Source organism: Gigantopelta aegis, unplaced genomic scaffold, assembly GCF_016097555.1.
Source record: "Gigantopelta aegis isolate Gae_Host unplaced genomic scaffold, Gae_host_genome ctg2665_pilon_pilon:::debris, whole genome shotgun sequence".
NCBI classification, from domain to species: Eukaryota; Metazoa; Mollusca; class Gastropoda; order Neomphalida; family Peltospiridae; genus Gigantopelta; species Gigantopelta aegis.
In genome coordinates this window covers 1-18,812 of record NW_024532990.1, presented here as the reverse complement: position 1 = coordinate 18,812, position 18,812 = coordinate 1, and the positions used below count along the sequence as shown (strand labels likewise).

Below are 18,812 nucleotides of genomic sequence, written 5' to 3'. Positions count from 1 at the left end.
ACCACAATGGTTTCATGTCTGATGACGCTGAACAGTTTTATAATGCCTGGAGGTCAGTGTTTGGTGAAGTCAACAACAAACTGTTATGCACCCTGGCATGTGGGATAGGGACATGGCGTGAGAAACTCTCGTTGATAAAAGACAAAAAGACACAGGAAGCAGTGTATCAAAAACTTGCATGTTTTACTGGAAGAGAAAGACATACAGAAAATTTCAAATACTTCTGACAAAACAATTTTAACAACTTCAGATGAATGACGAAACATCTCCATTTGCAGAATATTTTATCAGAACTTACGTAGATAGAAAAACAACAATGGGCACAATGCTATAGACAGGGATCATTTATTAATATGAAACATGTATGTTGAGGCTTTCCATCGTGTATTAAAGTATATATACATGAATGGTAGGATCAATAAAAGAGTGGACAATTGTATCAATACATTAATGAAAATTACAAGGGACAAAGCATTCGAACGACTTATAAAACTAACCAAAGGAAAGAAGACAAAGAGATTGATTGACATATACAAAAAAACATTTGACCAGCAAGGACATGACAATAGATTCAGTTGAACAAGTTAAAGATGGAGTAGGGGATGTGACATCATCATGTGGTAATGACAAATATAGAGTGACTATAGAGAATGAGGTATCCCCAGTGAATTGTAGACTAAGATGTAATGACTGCAACATATGTGTCCACTCCTAATCCTGTACATGTCAAGACTATACTAACATAGGAAACATATGCAAACACATTCATTTAATGGTACAATTTTCAACAACACAACAGTCAAGAAACAACTAAATGAAAACAACACTCAACTAATGATGGAAGAATTCAGACAAAGAACTAAATGATATACTTAAAGCAATAATGTCAGTTAGTGGTGATTTGGACATTATTGAAACCAGACAACACGTTTTTAACAAAATTCAGAACAATGTACTGATAAACAGACATTACAAAACAATAAAACACACAGCTTGGTACCACAATAGAAACTGATGAAATGTCATTTAGAGCAGACGAAACCAGTACTTCCACTGACACAACATGAACCAGTAAATAAAACTATAGCTCCACAATGACCATTTCTTCAGCACTCGAAAAAAAAAAACAAAAAAACGATCGTTAGACTAGCAAAGCCAAAGAACACTGAAAAAGAAGAAATTGAAAAACAATTAAACAATGACACAAGATTGTATATGACAAAGAAAAGCCACATATGGTATGACTAAATCTAACATTAAACAATAAAATAACAATTACTTTCCCTTTAGAGATACTCTAATACTGTTATGTACCAAAGATAGAGCAGATAAGATCATTAATGGAACAGCAAACAAATTAACACTGGTAAAAAATGAAAAAAGAAAATGGACAACCTACCTGATGAGATAATTGACTTTGATATCTCTAACATCAGGGATTACATGTCAAATGAAATCATGGGAAGCATTACAACAACTAGGTAAGGTGACATTACACTTCAACCATACTATCATCAACACAAAAACACAGCGACTACCAAACGTCTTGAATGGATGTGCTCTCATTGCCAAACTATCTACAACACACAGAACACATGATAGAATGTGATGACTGCTGCAGATGGTTTCACTGGTAAGTATATTAAATGGTATATTAATATACTAAATTTGACAATAATATACAGACTAGATTAACTATAATATTACCATCTATTTTATAGGACATGTGTGAATATTGAAAATCCACCAACTGCTGCAGGATCTGCTCAAGTTGCATTAAGATAAAGTCAATTAAAATAGAAGAATGACTACACTAGATCTAATTACTTACTTTTGAGTTTGTTTACTACACAAGACATCACTTGCTTACTTTTACTTCCTAATTGTTACTCCGCCTACTGTTTATTTAGTTTCTATGAATATATCACGTATCCATTCCTGTGAAAACATTCCTATCCTGTCTTTAGCCACTTCTATAGAGAGAGAGAGAGAGAGAGAGAAAAGCTGTTCATTATGGCCCTTAAAAGAAGAACTGAATTATTATTTGTGATAATGGTGGAAAAAACAGTGTAGTTGCAGATACTGGTGAAAGTATTGCTGGTGGTGATACTACTACTGATACTATTGTTGGTGTTACAAGATCTACAACAAATGATAAGAAACATACTAAAAGTTGTAGTCCTTGTTCAAGTTCACTGAGCAAACAATTTGGTCTAATGCTTTGGAAGAATTTATTTTACAAGTGAGAGATTATTGTTATATACAGTTACTTAACAACATAACTGCCAGAAAGACATGGAGGTGTGAAAATATATATTTGATCTGTAGAGGATTGCATCTGTCATGTCATAAGTGGTCCACCTGTAATGATCTCCTGGGCCACCACATAGAATGGTCTCTCATCCCCCTTGGACAATTTGTAGTGCAATAGGCCTATAGGAACATGTGTGCCTTTTACAATGGCTGGATGGCCCCCATAGTAACTAAATAGTAACATTATATGTAGATAAACCTGTCATACTGTAAGTGGTGCACACTGTAATTGGTCCCCAGGCCAATACATATATAAACTGTTTTTGGTCCCCCCCCTGGGACAATTTGTAGTGCACTATACAGTCCTATAGGAACATGTGTGGTTGCTGCATTCTGTATCATTTTGCAATGGCTGTATGGTCCCCATTGAAAAGCTAAAAGATGTTTTAATAATTCTAAGATAGGGTTCTGTGTCTGTCTCCTGGATAAGTCACTGGTTTGTGTTTGAAGCCATCATCTAGAAGCATAAAATTTATTGTCGTATGTCCAGCATGATAAACCTAACATTTGACTGCATCATTTTTCCAAAGTGACTTATTTATATGCTTTTGATTATCATTTAATTTTCTATTGACAAAGCATAACTCTCTCTCCCTGTCTTTCTTTGTTCATAGATTCGTCGTCCACTTGGAACAATAGTTGAGATCATTATTCCAATTTCAGTTGTTGTGATCCTTATCATATTGAAGTAATAATTATTTAGTTTTATAGAAACAAATAGAATATCTAATAATACCAGTTTGTATTCACTATTCACAGTTTTCAGTTACTATATAATTGAGGTCCATATCATCTGCTCAAATCAGTCAGATGACCTGACTATTTTTAGTTCAGTGCCTGAGATTTTCATATTTTATAATTTTCATGTTTCTAGCATACTAGCCAATGTTACCATTATAGATAATACTTTTATCTTCACTTCACCTCCTAGAAAACCAATTTTTTAGTTTCAAAAATCTTGATAAGGTGATAATATGGTGCATTCTTTCATTTTACTAATTGTTATTAACATCATAGTTGTTTCCGACATAATTAAAACCACACCCTCATGAAAGTAATTAACTCAAAATTTGTTGCACATTTTATGTGCCATACTAGCCCTGTAAAGAATATGGCCCTTGTAATCCAATTTTGTTCGATAATGTTATATGACATGCTGTTTTTTTTGGTATACATAGTATATGTACCATGGTTCAAGGTGTAAAGTAACAATATCACACCTTATGATGATATGAGATGTAAAAGTCTCATTGCTGCTATACACTGAGAAGTTATAATACATATGATATATTCTATAGTCTATAATGACATCAGGATCTCTATTAATCATGTTCATTGCTGAAAACTATAATACATAAACTGTTGAAAAAACAAAATGGAATTTTATAGGAGTGTCTTGAGATCATGCATTACTATGTAAACAATGTAGTACACAGTCTACAATGTAATTTATCATATTACTTGCATCACAAATGAAGCCTTTAGTGAGACAAATTTTAAGTCTCAGACACATATATGTTATGTAATATATAGTCGTCAGTTTTAATTTTGCAGCATTAAGTATACAAGCTGTAATAATTGCTCCTTGTCTGCCATATTTAATATAATTAATATGAAGTTAAGAGATATATTTAATGAAATCTAACAAGATTAAATAACAGAAGATGATTGGGAAATATCATTATCATCAATGTTATATCTCAGGGTATCTGTTCTTCCTGATGAAGAGCGTTGCTTTGCAACATTTGACTCTGATCCGTTAACTATACCTCAAATTACTACCTACACTGTCTATTATGCACCTAACACTTCAGAAGGTAAATGGATGGATGAATATAATATTAAATAGTGATAATTGTAGTAATAACATTTCTTTTACACAGTCAATACTCTTGTCAGCTATATAACTCCCTTATTAAGTGTCAGTGGAGGACAACTATATGGAGTAGCTACTGAGGAAGATTTTGTTAATATAATTGCTAACACTACTAGTTCAAGAAGTAGAGGATGTTTTTCTAATGGAGCAGGTATATATAGCCATCAGAGAATAACCAATGATAGATACCACATGGATTCCTTCTATAATATTTAAAATAAATGGAGTTTTATTGAACTATAATGTTCCTATTTTTTAGGTATATACTTCAATAACATTAATGGAAGTAATATACAATTCACTATACGTTTAAGACATGAGACTATTTATTTTCGGGCATTGGTACACTGATAAATTACTGTTGACTTTACCACATCTGATATACCACTCACTGGACCAAAACTGTTACCAAGGTATAGTAGAAATATTAAAATAAATGCCGTGATCCCACTCTCTCTCTCAAGTTTCTATACTGACGAAGGATTTGTGCAGTTACAAAAAATAGTCACTGAAGCTATCATACATTATGTAACAAAAGAACCAGTTGAAATAAATGTTGAAATGAGGGTATACTCATAATATGTAGTGTTTAGTATTAACTATGACTAGTTTCTTTTGTTTCAACAGCCATTTCCACATCCTCATACACTAGTGATTTATTTCTGTCATCTGTAGAATTCATTTTGCCACTAATTGTGTATTCTACATATACTCTTATACTATAGCTTTTATTAATAGATGACTTAGTTTCTTTTGTTTCAACAGCCATTTCCACATCCTCAATACACTAGTGATTTATTTCTGTCATCTGTAGAATTCATTTTGCCACTAATTGTGGGTATATCAGTTGTCTATTCAATTGGAACATTTGTTAAGGTAATTTATTTAGAATGTACTACTTTTATATGATCCCATTCTCAATTGACACTATCAACCTTTTATCTCACAGAGCTAACCCTTCCCTTGCCTTAGCAGGGAAGGGCTGGTTCTGTGAGAGTAGTATCAACTCTAATTTAGGAGTTATCTGTTATAATACCTCAAACAGTTCCTGGATAGTTGCTTTATCTACCTAATATTATTTTAGGAGTTAGTACTGGAGAAGGAGTCTCGTGTTCGTGAGACTATGAAGATAATGGGTCTCAATAACTGGGTACTCTGGACAACATGGTGGATTAAGGAATTTGTGTTCTTGTTGCCTCTAATGATCTGTTTTGCTATTTTGTTTAAGGTAAGTTGATGATCCATTTACATTATTATTTCACTTCTTTATGTAGTGGGGTCAATTGTTCATATTTAGTAACTTTGGCTTACTGGTTGCATTCTTCGTTCTTTTCATGGCATCATGTATTTTCTTTCTCCTTCCTTATAAGGTATGTATTGTCACTGCTAACTAATCATGATTAACAAAATCTTTTGTAGTAGCACTTTTTTTTTCATCAGCTACTCTTGGCTTGATGGCTGGTGTGATAGTGTGGTCACTGTTAAATATTTTATATGTTGTTATTGGTTTTATCTTTGATAGTATTCCTGGGTAAGGACACATGTAGTAGTTATTGATTTGATATTAAAAACTGTCTATATTTATAATAATGCATTCTCTAATACACAAGAAGGCAATGTATCTTATAAATATGTTCTTTTAACTGACTGTGATGGATGGGTCTTCCTATATTTAAATAAAATATTATGCAGTTATAAATTATAATATACTAACTCATGCTCTTTTTATATTAATTCTCTTTCAGACCAGTGAAGGTGCTTTTTTTGTCTCTCTAATAATTTATGTGCTGGTCTTGGTTTGCAAAATTATCTCTAGACTTGAAGCGCTACAGTTTGGTTTCACAGCTGACACCTTCTTTAAAGCCACAACCACTGGAGACTCTTTTAACATGGGTTGGGTGTTTTTGATACTATTTATTGACACAGTCATCTACATGATTTTATACTGGTAAAATAGTCCAATATGGGTTAAATATAATTTATTTTTTCACACACATGCACAGGTATTTGATGCTGTCCTTTCTAGTCAATATGGAATACAGAAGCCTCCTTACTTTTTTCTATTACCATCTTACTGGTGTGGTAACAAAAGAGGTATTAAAATTGTGGTAAGTAAAATTGCAGTAACAAGAATTATTTCTGGATGTAAATGTTAGGCACGTCCAATTGAGGAATTTGAATTAGGTAACCATTCTGATCCTTCTGCTCATGAAGATGAACCAACTGAAATTCCTATTGGCATCTCTATTAAAAAACTTAAGGAAAGTTTTTCATCCAAATGTGAGTTGTGTCGATTGTTGTGTAGTGTGAGCTATAGAGCTCACACTTACAATATCACAGATATATTTGTCTGGACAGAACTAACTGTTTGCCTCAACTAGATCTCTTTATATAACAACAATAATGCATGAGAGGTCACAAAGATCCTAAATATAGAAAGCACACTAATAAGGAAACTACTAATAATAACCGTTAAGTAGTCTACAGTTGGACCTAGCTTTATCTAAACGTAAACACAACTTACATTCAGCCACATCAGATAACAGCGTACCAAACTACCTGACTATTAGTGATCACTTATAGTACATCATCACATTTTTGTTGTATACATTGACATGCTCATTTCGTAGAAGTACTAGTAAATATCTTCATAGATGAAATAAATTATGGTAGAATATCTCTAAGGTTTTTTTAATTTGTCGATTAGAGCTCTGAAAACAAAAAGGTAGCCATTGATGGTTTATCAATGAACTTGTACAAAGGCCAGATTACAGCTCTTCTTGGTCACAATGGAGCTGGAAAAACAACCACTATATCAATACTCACCGGATACTATCCAGCAACTTCAGGTGGTGCTTACATTAATGGATTGAGTGTTGTAGAAGATATTGATCTAATCCGACGTAACTTGGGCATATGTCCTCAACATAATGTACTGTTTGACAGACTAACTGTCAAAGAACATCTCTGGTTTTTTGCTGGACTAAAGGTAATAGGACACTATGGTGAAGATGATATTATGTCATATTATGTAACAGGGTGCTCAGAACAGGGTATCAGACAATGTACAGAAAATGATTGAGGATTTAAAACTGGTTGACAAAACTGATACTCAATCGCAATCTCTCTCTGGTGGTATGAAGAGAAAATTAAGGTATTTGTCTCTCTGCCTCTTAAATGGCAACAGTATGTTGTGAACTAGTTATAAATAATAGTCATATTTTCTCTTGATGTATTAACAAGACTCAAGTTGTACTGTTCTATCTCTGTTCAGTGTTGGTATTGCTTTAATTGGTGGATCAAACTTTGTTGTACTTGATGAACCCACAAGTGGGATGGACCCCTATGCTCGTCGCATCACATGGGATCTCCTTGAGAAATACAAGGAGGAAAGAACCATACTATTGACAACACAGTTCATGTAAGCTAATTAAGTAGTTGTACTATCTACTAGAAACAAATGAATTGAATAAGATATACACCAAAACTCTTATTATGACATTTTTAGCACCCTCTATTCTCAATTTTTACACTTCAATGCTTAGGAGACTTCTCAGCTTATTAGTCCAAAAAGTACAATCAACAATGACAAGAGAATACTGGTTTTCTTATTTTAGGGATGAGGCTGATGTCCTTGCTGATCGCATTGCTATTATGCATAGTGGTACATTAAATGTAGTGGATCATCTCTCTTTTTTAAAATCACAGTAAGCATTATTTTGTATTGACTCTATAGCATTTTGATGTCATAATTATTTAGACAAGAACACTATAAAGAAATAATATCATTTTAAACTTACCATTCTCTTTCCTTTTTTATACCAGCTATGGTATTGGATATCATTTAACTATTGAGAAACAGTCCACAGCAGATGTACAAAATATAACTGCACTAGCCAAGAGAAAGTACAAGGCACAAATTTCTCAGTGATTTGGGAGCAGAACTCTCTCTTCTCCTTCCAACAAAATCAACTCACCAGTTTCCACAATTACTCAACATATTGGAATGTATGTGTATGGGTCTCTTTGATATAATTTTATGATTTAATGCACTCTTTAAAAGTTAGTAGCAGTTATGTAATATTCTCTAGCTCAAAAGCAAGAGATGAAGATTAACAGTTTTGGTATCTCTGTCACCACAATGGAGGAAGTATTTCTTCAAGTTGGAAAGAATACAGATGTGTCAAAATAAGAGAAGGCAAGACAAGACACCATATTTTTAATGTTTTTTAATTTAAATTTTTAGGCTTGAAAAAGAAGGAGTGAATATGAACTTAATTTGCCATTGTCACCATTGTCACTGGAAACAAGACTAGAAGTTATAGAAGAGATTGAGGATGAAAGTAAGAGATATTGTGATATAAGTGTTATTTTTTTAACACCTCCATTGAGTTACATGCATGCACCAATAACTTAAAGAGCAAAATGTGAAAAGTGGGACTGATAATATGATTATCTAGGCACATTAGAAACATGCCACTCAATTATAATGTATTTGATATCATATCATAAATCTCTCACTCTTTCTCTCTCTTCTCTCTCTCTCTCTCTCTCTCTTTCTCTCTCTACTCTGTCCTGTCCTCCTTGGCTTTTAGATAATCAAACTTCAAAGTCCTCTGATGATACTACTCTCAAACAGAAAACAAGTAACTCAGGATTTGTTCTTAGATTTCAACAAGGCTATGCCATGATGGTCAAGCACTTTTACAATTTCATTCGATTTTGGCCAGGCATTTTCTTAGCATTGATGCTTCCCATTACTTCAGTACTGTTGGCCTTAACTCTGGGTGCTGCTTTATATCCAATTCCAGGGAATGATAGTGAACTGGAACTAACTTTGACAGATTTAGTTCCTTCTCCAAACAATATTTCATGTTTATGCTGAATTTGGCTCTGATTTTCCAGTATCCTTTGAAGTAAGATGAAAACTAATGATTTTATATTACTTCAATTGTTTCCTATAGGCTAACAATGCTAGTGTATTAGGGGCAACTGATTTGTTTGATTATACAATGGATGTAGAGACAATAAAGTCATCAGTACAGAACATTACCAACATCAATGACTGCTGTAACTACAAAACCAACTTCTAGATAAGTACTGTGCTTCGAGAACTACTGTAAGTTGACTGTTATGATTGTATACATGTGCTATAAACATAACCACAGACTGAATTTGATGCTGGAAGTATATGTTCAAATAATGACTTTGGATACAATCTATGCAAAGAATGTTTAAGGTATATTGTTATGTTAATGCTATTGGAGATACCTCAATTATGTTCTTTACAGTTGCTGTAGAGCTAAGCAAATAAAATTACCAACGTGTACTAACCCACTTGCGGAGCTTGGATATCCATCTCGTTTTGACTATTGTCCAATACCTCCTGTATTATCATTAAATGATGTTACCAGTGATACACAACTTACTGGACCTTTAGACAACATTAATGTCTATGTGGCAGAGAGACTATTGTCTATTAGTGACCAACTTGGTGCATCTACCTTTAATGATAGATTTCAGGTAATGTTTCTATGCACTGTTACTGCATGACAGTAGTGTTTCAATCAAATAGTGTTTAACAGTACTGGCTTATGCACTCTATAACTCTCTTATTTTCCCTTGTGAGTTCTCTCTTTTACTTATGACAGGTTGGATTTGTTCTTCATTCTGACTCTATACCTCCTTACTCTACCTGTGGATGTGAAAACACAGCAGAAACTTGCCAGTATTTGACACCAGCTCTAGTTACATCAGCAGCAAGTATTCAAAATGTCTCGTCACTTGGAATCACAGATTTCAGTGGGTTATTAACTGAAGTTTGTTCAACATTCAACGATTCAATTGCTACCTGTGAACAGTTGCCTACAACAGCCTGGTTCTATGAAGCATACTCTGGAAGTTTAGATGCTGCATTGAAAGGTTCTCCTGCAATGCTGGGTCTGATTGTCAATGTATTAACTCTTCTCAATGTCTTGTTGGAGAGACTTCTATTCCACCAGACACTACGACCACAGAGAAAACAGCCACAATATGGTACAATAACCAGGTACTTCTCTTTGCTAAATTATTACTAATAGCTAACTCTTTTTTTCTCACTATATTCAGCACTTTCACATACCACCTATTGCTCTTAATCTCTTCTACAACCACTACTTAAAGGAATATGACCCTGAATATAGTATCTCAGTTATTAACCACCCTTTGCCTCGATTATTGACTGAACTGGTAATATACTTTAATTTATTATACATTTACATGTCCATTTTATCCATGCCATCTTATACAGGCTCTTAATTCCAACAATAGCCTTGAAGCAAGATACATAGGATTTTTTATCGGTGTACTCTTTGGAATTGGCTATGCTTTTTTGATGTCCAGTTTTGTAATCCTTTTGACTGGTGAAAGAACAGGAAAGGTAAAGATTCACTGACACAAAGTGCATTATTGGGTTGCTATTTTTGTGCATAAATTTATTATGTGGACTGTTTTACTATGTGTTTATATGATAATAATGATACAAACTTCTTATACTAGTCTATAAAGAGCAAAGTTATTGGAAAGAATTTATGATTTAAATGTATTTTTTGCTTTTTGTTCTAGTCCAAACATCTCCAGTTTGTAGGAGGCATTCACTCCACATCATATTGGCTTGCTAATTATATAAGAGATGGTCTTATTACTATAATAGTTATAGGTGTGACAATCTTATTGGTTGGTGTGTTTCCTATTGATGAATTTAAAGGAAAAGTTTTAGGATATATTTTCATTTTATTGGTGAGGTCTTACATTATTTGACAGTGTTATGTATGTATATATGTACTGTATATAGCATTGTTTTAGTTAATCAAAACTAAATTAAAACTCATTATAGTAAGCTATACTCACTAAACTAAAAAACTATAACTAAAATTAAATTTGATGTCTATTTTAACTAGAACTAAAACTATAATGCATAAAGTGAACAATAACTAAACTAAGAATATTAACAATCACAAAACTATAACTAAAACAATATTATTATTGAACCATCCAAATTATAATTAAATGAACTTTTTCTTACTGAAACAATACTAGTTTGTGTGATAATAATCTAGAGAGAGAAAGTTTTCTGCAGAAAAATAGAATGTGTGTACAGATTATATAACTGCTGGATTCCCATTTAAGAATATGTTCATTACTGAGTTTCTTTCTTTTGTTTCTTTTCTTCATTTATCCCGAATTGTTTGTTTTTAATTTAATCAATATTTAATACAATAATTGTGCTAATGAATTAGCTGATGTTAAGTCACTATTAACAAATGAATCAAATAATGATAACTACAACTGAAAGTGGTAATAGATCTAATAATAAAAACTAAAAGTACCTTTGTGTTGATTATGAAAAACTGTTATTAAAACTAAAACATGGTTCTAAAACTAAAACTAGAAATGTCATCACTAAAACATGAAAATTACAACTAAAACTAATTCGCCATTTCACTACAGAAAAAAAAATACAACTAAACTACTTAAAGTTGTATGCCTTAATAGAACAACACTAATTGAATAATATATGTATGTATGTATATATATATATATATATATATATATATTACATTACATTACTGTACCTATTGTCTCTCTATCCATTGATCTATTCATTCATCTATTAATCCTTCTATCAACATCCTTTATTTCTCTTCCAATAGTTACTTTTTTGTTGGAATTGTACTTCAATTACATATGTCGTCACATTTATAACTAGCAATGCTCTAGTTGGGTTTATCTTGTTATTTGTTTTTTATGCTCTTGGAGGACTGGTAAGAAGTGTTATTTTACTCTACTGCATGTATATATTATATAGCATGCACATGAGCAATATTTAACTAGTTGACCAAGCTAAATCTACTTTATTTTTCAGATGTTACTCACTATTTATTTTCTTGTATCACTACAAGTTGGTCTGGAAGCTACAAGTGAAAATCTTCACTATATTTTTCTTTTACATCCAATATATGGGTAAATAGTAGTACAGAGTTTAAAACTAGACAACTGGCCAATCAGAAGCCATTATAGACCTATTGCATTAGCATACAGTATGAGATGTAAGCTTAATTCTATTTCATTATTGTACTTGGACACATTAATTTTATTTGAAAGGTACATTTGCTATGTTGTGGGCATATTCCTGAAACAAGTCCTAACTTTCTATCAAACTTAACAGCTTTTTTATTTAGACTTCTTATGGGATTATTATTTCTATTATAAAAATAACCATTATATCCTTGATATTGTGCCTGCTATGTAGGGATGTCCATGCTGTCATTCCTATCTTAATTTGACTTGTTTTGAGATGATTTTATCACCAACCCTAAATTTAATGAATTTTTAGATTTATTATATACCGTCATACATATAATTGCTTATTTCTCATACAGATTATCTTCTGGAATAGTCCTTCTCTTCTCAAACCAGTTTTCATTTGTTCTGTGTAACACAAATGAGCAAACAATAATGTGAGTTATAAGCTCTATGATATATTTGTTAAAATGATTCTTATCATTTAGAGCTTGCGAACAAAGTAACATTCCATTTACAGATAACATTTTTCAGTTTGCTCTCCCTGGTTTGTCACATATTTTTGTCTATTTAACAATAGAAGGAGTCATTACAAATGTAGTAGTGTTTTTACTTGAGGTATCATGACTTAACTACAGTTTTAAATTTATGTCCATCTTTTTGTGTGTATTTAGCGTGGTTTCTTCTTGAGAGAGATTCGGCAGTATATTTGAAAAACAAAACTAAAGAAATAACAGTGTATGATGTTTTTGATGTAAGTAACTTTAAAGTAATATTAAATAGATATACCAATCTCACTATACTAATGGATTAGTTGATCCAACCAATCCATAGTCATATGAAGTTACATATAGTACATTATAAAATACTTAGAAGTAGCATAGTTTTCAATACTAATATTTAATATTTAATTGACAGTTTATTGTTAATTGTACGTGCAATGAAAGTTCTATTTAATGTCTCATTAGGTAGACAAAATTTTCATGGATGCTGGCCCTGTGCTGCACCATTTGTGGGGGTTGTCACTATGTAATCAATATTAGCTTTAATGTGTCACTTAAGGATATTGGAATTGTAATAGGATATCTTTACAGTGCTACACACATATCCTTTTTGAGAAGCCCATTTATTTAAGTACATAAGCTATAGTAATTATAGTGATCAAAACATTTTAATACTTTCAGTTTATTATGTGGGGATTCATGCAAACTAAGTGACTTTGAATCAACTAATCTTAGTTTAGTCAGTACTAATCAAATATGGTATACATTGTTAATGTATTTGTTGTAAGCAAATTATTAACCTTGATTGATTTAATTATTTTTTTTCTCTTTGCATTACACTTCAAAACTGGGCCAGCTTAGGTTAGTTCAATGGGTTACTTGTATAAATAAATAACTTTAAACTGCTTATCTAGATAGAAGTACCATGTTGAGTTTGCATTAATCCTCTTTTTTAGGCAGAAGAAGACGATGATGTAGCAAATGAAAGGAGTCATGCATCTCAAGCCACCTATCAGAAGATAATGTAGTTATTCTAAACAACCTTGTTAAGGTATAGTATGCCTTTATTATGGGTTAGTGTCTATTACTGTTACTAATGCTAGTATCAACCAAAGTAATAGCATATTTTCATCCTTTTAAGGAGTACAAAATCAACTACAGCCTATCTTTGTCCCTGCATCAGTCAGGACTCTAAATTGGCTGTAAATGGTGTTAGTCTTACTATTGGTAAGGAGAATGCTTTGGTTTGTTGGGTGTCAATGGAGCAGGGAAGACTACTATCTTCAAAATGTTAACAGGTGATATAACTATCACTCATGGGACTGCTGTAATAGCTGGACATGATATTAGGTAGGTACATATTAGACTAGTATTTGTATAATACAGGGAAGATACTTTGAGATATACAAGTGGACACGGATACTCAAATAAATTGACCAATGAGAATGGTTTTATAAATGATTGTTTAATTAGTTAAATATCTACTTCCTTGAGTACATGTGATGTTATTGTAGGAATCTTTTTATAACTGACCTTTAGACTATGATGTCAATATGTTAAGGGAAACCCATATTGTTGGTTGAGTCACTATACTACTAGCAAATAACATAATAGATTCTAAGATGTTTTCTTTATTGGTCATCTCCACACAGGACAAATCTTCATACTGCACAACAAACACATGGGTATTGTCCACAGTTTGATGCACTAATGGAACTGTTGACTGGTCGAGAATTGTTGACATTGTTTGCTCGACTGAGAGGTATCTATGAGAAGGACATCAAAGCAACAGTAGAGGCTGAAATAAAGAGATTAAATCTTGTCCAGTATGCCAATAAACGATGTGGCACATACAGGTTAGCCTCTTGTAATAGTTTTATAGCATACACTTTTATACATAGTAAGAATAATATTGCCAAAAGTATTTAGTCCACGCACAATAAAAATGGCCGTGTGTTTAGTAAGACAATATATATACCATCGCAACATGTGCAAGAGCAATATATAGTCTGAGTCATTATGGTGACACTTATCATTTGTACATGCACTCTACATGTAATGTAGATCTAGTAACTTATTGTACTAATTCTATATTATCATTTTTTTATGTCTTACCACTATTTAGTGGAGGCAACAAACGCAAACTCAGTACAGCCATAGCCTTTGTTGGTAATCCTCCAATTATCTTTCTTGATGAGCCTACATCTGGTATGGATCCAGTGACACGACGGTTTGTATGGAATGCTATTACTCAAATCATCAAAGAAGGACGAAGTGTGATATTAACCTCTCACAGGTGAAAAATGTAGTTATTTATTAACATTGTAATTAGTAGAGTAAGTGATCATACAATTGTATATTATAACATATTGATCTTTTAACACAATCATGCAAATAAACGTTTCCATTAATAATGTTTTAGTCAAACAAGTCCATATATTATATATTTTAATAGCAAAAGATGTTATTGTAACATCTTCCTTTCTATAGTATGGAGGAGTGTGAGGCTCTCTGTACAAAGACTTGCTATTATGGTTAATGGTAAATCAAAGCTTTGGGTAGTGTCCAGCATCTGAAAAGCAAGTAAGAGAGTAATATGCACATGTATATGATAATGACCTTTCTTAGTGACTGAGACAGGCTTATATATGTTAATACTTCACTTTTTTTAGAGTTATTATTTTAGTGATGTGATTATATATGAAACGCAGATTATTTTCAGCGTTATATATATATATATAATATATATATTAATGGCAAGGAGACAGTTGTCTATCTAAGTTATCTTTGCAGATTTAGTTTCTGGATACATCTTGCAAATGAAAGTAGATCCCAGTCTCAGACATGAAACTGAAGTTGCTTTAAAGGAAGGGATAACACGACAATCAAAACGAAATTTGTCTAGAAGGTTTGCACGAAAAAGCATCTAAAGTTTTTGTGAGGATGACTTCAGGCTCTTCACGTCGACGTCGTCATCAAGAAAGTAATGAAATTGATCCATTAGAAAACATTGTCAGCAAAAAACATAGTGATGTGATAAATCTCTTTCCAGGAGCTAAGAAACTAGAGCAATACATGGTATGCTATTATTGGAATAATAATGTAGGATTGGAATGTTGTAGTTGTAGACTAGCTGTGTTTATGACTCAATAATGAAATACCAAATTAATCCTTAAAACTTTAGTATAATAATTGTTATTATGTATTAAGGACTTATGATACTAATATTCTGTAGATTATATCAAGTATATATTATATTGTACTTATTAATTAACAAATCTATAGGATACAACAACATACGAGATACCAAAAGAAAATACCAGTTGGGCTGATATTTTGCAAAAGTTGAAAATAACAAGGAGAGGCTCAGCATTGTTGAGTATGGTGTGACACAGTCCACTTTAGAGAAGGTACAATAATCATGTCACCTTTTAGATTGTTTATGTTTGTATTTTATTTTCCTATTTTTAAAAGGTATTTCTTAGCTTTGCTAAAGAAAAAAGAAAACATAAAATTCTCTGACTTACAACCGGTAGCTGCTACTTTGGAAGACTAGTATTATTATTTACTTGTTTTGTTAGTTTTACAACAGTTTTATCTGAATCTTAGGATTATTTTAAAAATATACAGCTGCCATTGTCTTGTTGTTTTAGTGATACTGAAATATCTTTTTTAATATAATAAATAACTAGCTATAGCATACATATGTATTGAGTGTAATGAGATCAAGAGAGTAAAATAACACAGAGATACGAGGAAAATATAATAAATACAAGTTACTATTAATTATATTCTGATGTATATCAAATTGTTTAGTTAGTCCACCCTGTAGGCCCTCATAAACAACCAGGTCTACTGTATGCCTAATCATGGTACATATCTATGTCTAAATCAGAATCCTCTGAGACATGTTAACTGTGGAAAACAGTATGTATGCAAAACTGTTTATTGAGGTGCTTTAACAGTGGTCCTTTTCACAAATCAGATCACACATGTTTTACCAGAAGTGCTCCCTTAGGGGAAACATCATGGATAGCTGCTTTAGAATGTGCAATGTCAACCAGCTGATAAATTCATTGGAAATAATAGCTTGATTTTTTTTTTTTTTTGAAACTGATTCAAATGTAGTCAAAGAAATGGCTGTTAACTGTTATGGGTCCAGGTTTAAAACATTAAACAACCATTTAGTTCACAGTGGCTTCATTAAAGGAAGGAGAAATGTTTTGAAAATGGAAAAGGAAGGAATATTGTATGGACTTGTGTTGATCTGATTCTCCTTGCAGAATCTCATGTACTAGTTAGATGATTGAGTGGGTTTCTTGGTTACCTGGTCATTGTGGGCCCTTCTCTAATTTTTATTGATAGTATTAAGTGTTAACCAATGACTCTTCAATTTAAACGACATTACTAAATCATATCAGCCTTATAGTTACCAATACTTGCATTTTCATGCAGTGAATTTTTATTAATTAAGATAATTGATAGAAAGAATGCATCAAATCTTTGAAATAACTAAAATCTGATTTCAACTTTATATATTCCATGTTTTTGCTGATTATATAAATTTATTTGTGTGTACAGGTGTACCCAATCAAATATTAAAATGATCATTGATTATAGATTGATGGATAATAGCTAATACTGGCCAAAATATTACATCAAAGCTACATAGTATGATTCTTCTTGCAGAACCTGTGTACATATACTAGTATATGTACACAAGGTTCTGCAAAGAAGAAATCATATCGACTATAACTAACGTGCGTATCATGCGAAACCACCACGTTTTCCCTCGTGTTCAATGAAGATGCTAAGAGAAAGAGATTAAGGGTCACATATAAATTAAAGGAGGTTATTGTGAGTTGCCTTATCTAACTAATACTATTGTTTGAGGAGTTAGTACTGGAGAAGGAGTCTCGTGTTCGTGAGACTATGAAGATAATGGATCTCAATAACTGGGTACTCTGGACAACATGGTGGATAAAGGAGTTTTTGTCTTCTTTACCATTCTCTTTCCTTTTTTATACCGCTATGGTATTGGATATCATTTAAACTATTGAGAAACAGCCCACAGCAGATGTAGAAAACATAACTGCACTAACCCAAGAGAAAGTACAAGGTACAAAATTATGTCAGTGATTTGGGAACAAACTCTCTCTTCTCCTTCCAACAAATCAAGGAATGCAGATATATCAGTTAAGAGAAGGCAAGACAAGACACCAATTTTTAATATATTTTAAGTTAATTCTCAGACTGAAATGAGAAGGAGTTGAATAGAACTAATTTGCCATTGTCACCAGGAATCATTCAAGACTAGAAGTTACAGAAGAGACTGAAGATGAAAAGTAAAACATATTGTGATTTTGAGCTATTATAATTTCTTTTTAACACCTCCATTGAGTTACATGCATACATCAATAACTTAAAGAGCAAATGTGAAAAATGGGACTGATATGATTATCTAGGCACGTTAAAATGTACCACTCAATTATAATGTACTTGATATTATATCATAAATCTCTCATCTCTCTCTCTCTCTCTCTCTCTCTCTCATCTCTCTCTCTCTCTCTCTCTTCTCTCACTCTGTCCATTTGGTATACTTCTCCTTGGCTTTTAGATAATCAACTTCAAAGTCCTCTGATGATACTCCTCAAACAAAAACAAGTAACTCTGCATTTGTTCTTAGATTCCAAAAATACTATGCCATGATGATCAAGCACTTTACAATTTCATTTCAATTTTGGCAGCACTTTTCTTAGTCATTGATTCTTCCCATCACCTTCAGTGCTGTTGGCCTTAACTGTAGGTAACTGTTTTCTATATATCCAGTCCACGAAAATGATAGTGAACTGGACTAACTTTGACAGATTTAGTTCCTTCTCCAAACAATATTTCAAGGTTTTATACTGAATTGTGGCTCTGATTTCCAATATCCTTTGAAAGTAAGATAAAACTAAGATTTTATATTACTTCAATGTTCCTATAGGCTAGCAATGTAGTGTATTAGGGGCATTGATTGTTTGATTATACAATGGGTAGAACAGTAAAGGTCATCGTAC

General features: G+C 32.4%; 1 protein-coding gene across 1 annotated transcript in view; it reads left to right on the top strand.

Moving 5' to 3' along the window:
• LOC121391569 (phospholipid-transporting ATPase ABCA3-like) overlaps positions 1-15,292 on the top strand; it is a 29,693-nt gene extending 14,401 nt beyond the window's left edge. The window contains 14 exon segments of the mRNA XM_041523152.1: positions 5,274-5,417; positions 6,897-7,178; positions 7,228-7,343; positions 7,464-7,610; positions 7,807-7,896; positions 8,015-8,114; positions 8,116-8,197; positions 8,281-8,369; positions 9,841-10,238; positions 13,895-13,980; positions 13,983-14,103; positions 14,406-14,609; positions 14,879-15,049; positions 15,244-15,292. Coding sequence (XP_041379086.1) covers positions 5,274-5,417; positions 6,897-7,178; positions 7,228-7,343; positions 7,464-7,610; positions 7,807-7,896; positions 8,015-8,114; positions 8,116-8,197; positions 8,281-8,369; positions 9,841-10,238; positions 13,895-13,980; positions 13,983-14,103; positions 14,406-14,609; positions 14,879-15,049; positions 15,244-15,292 — 2,079 coding nt within the window.
• Positions 15,293-18,812: the final 3,520 nt, after the last annotated feature.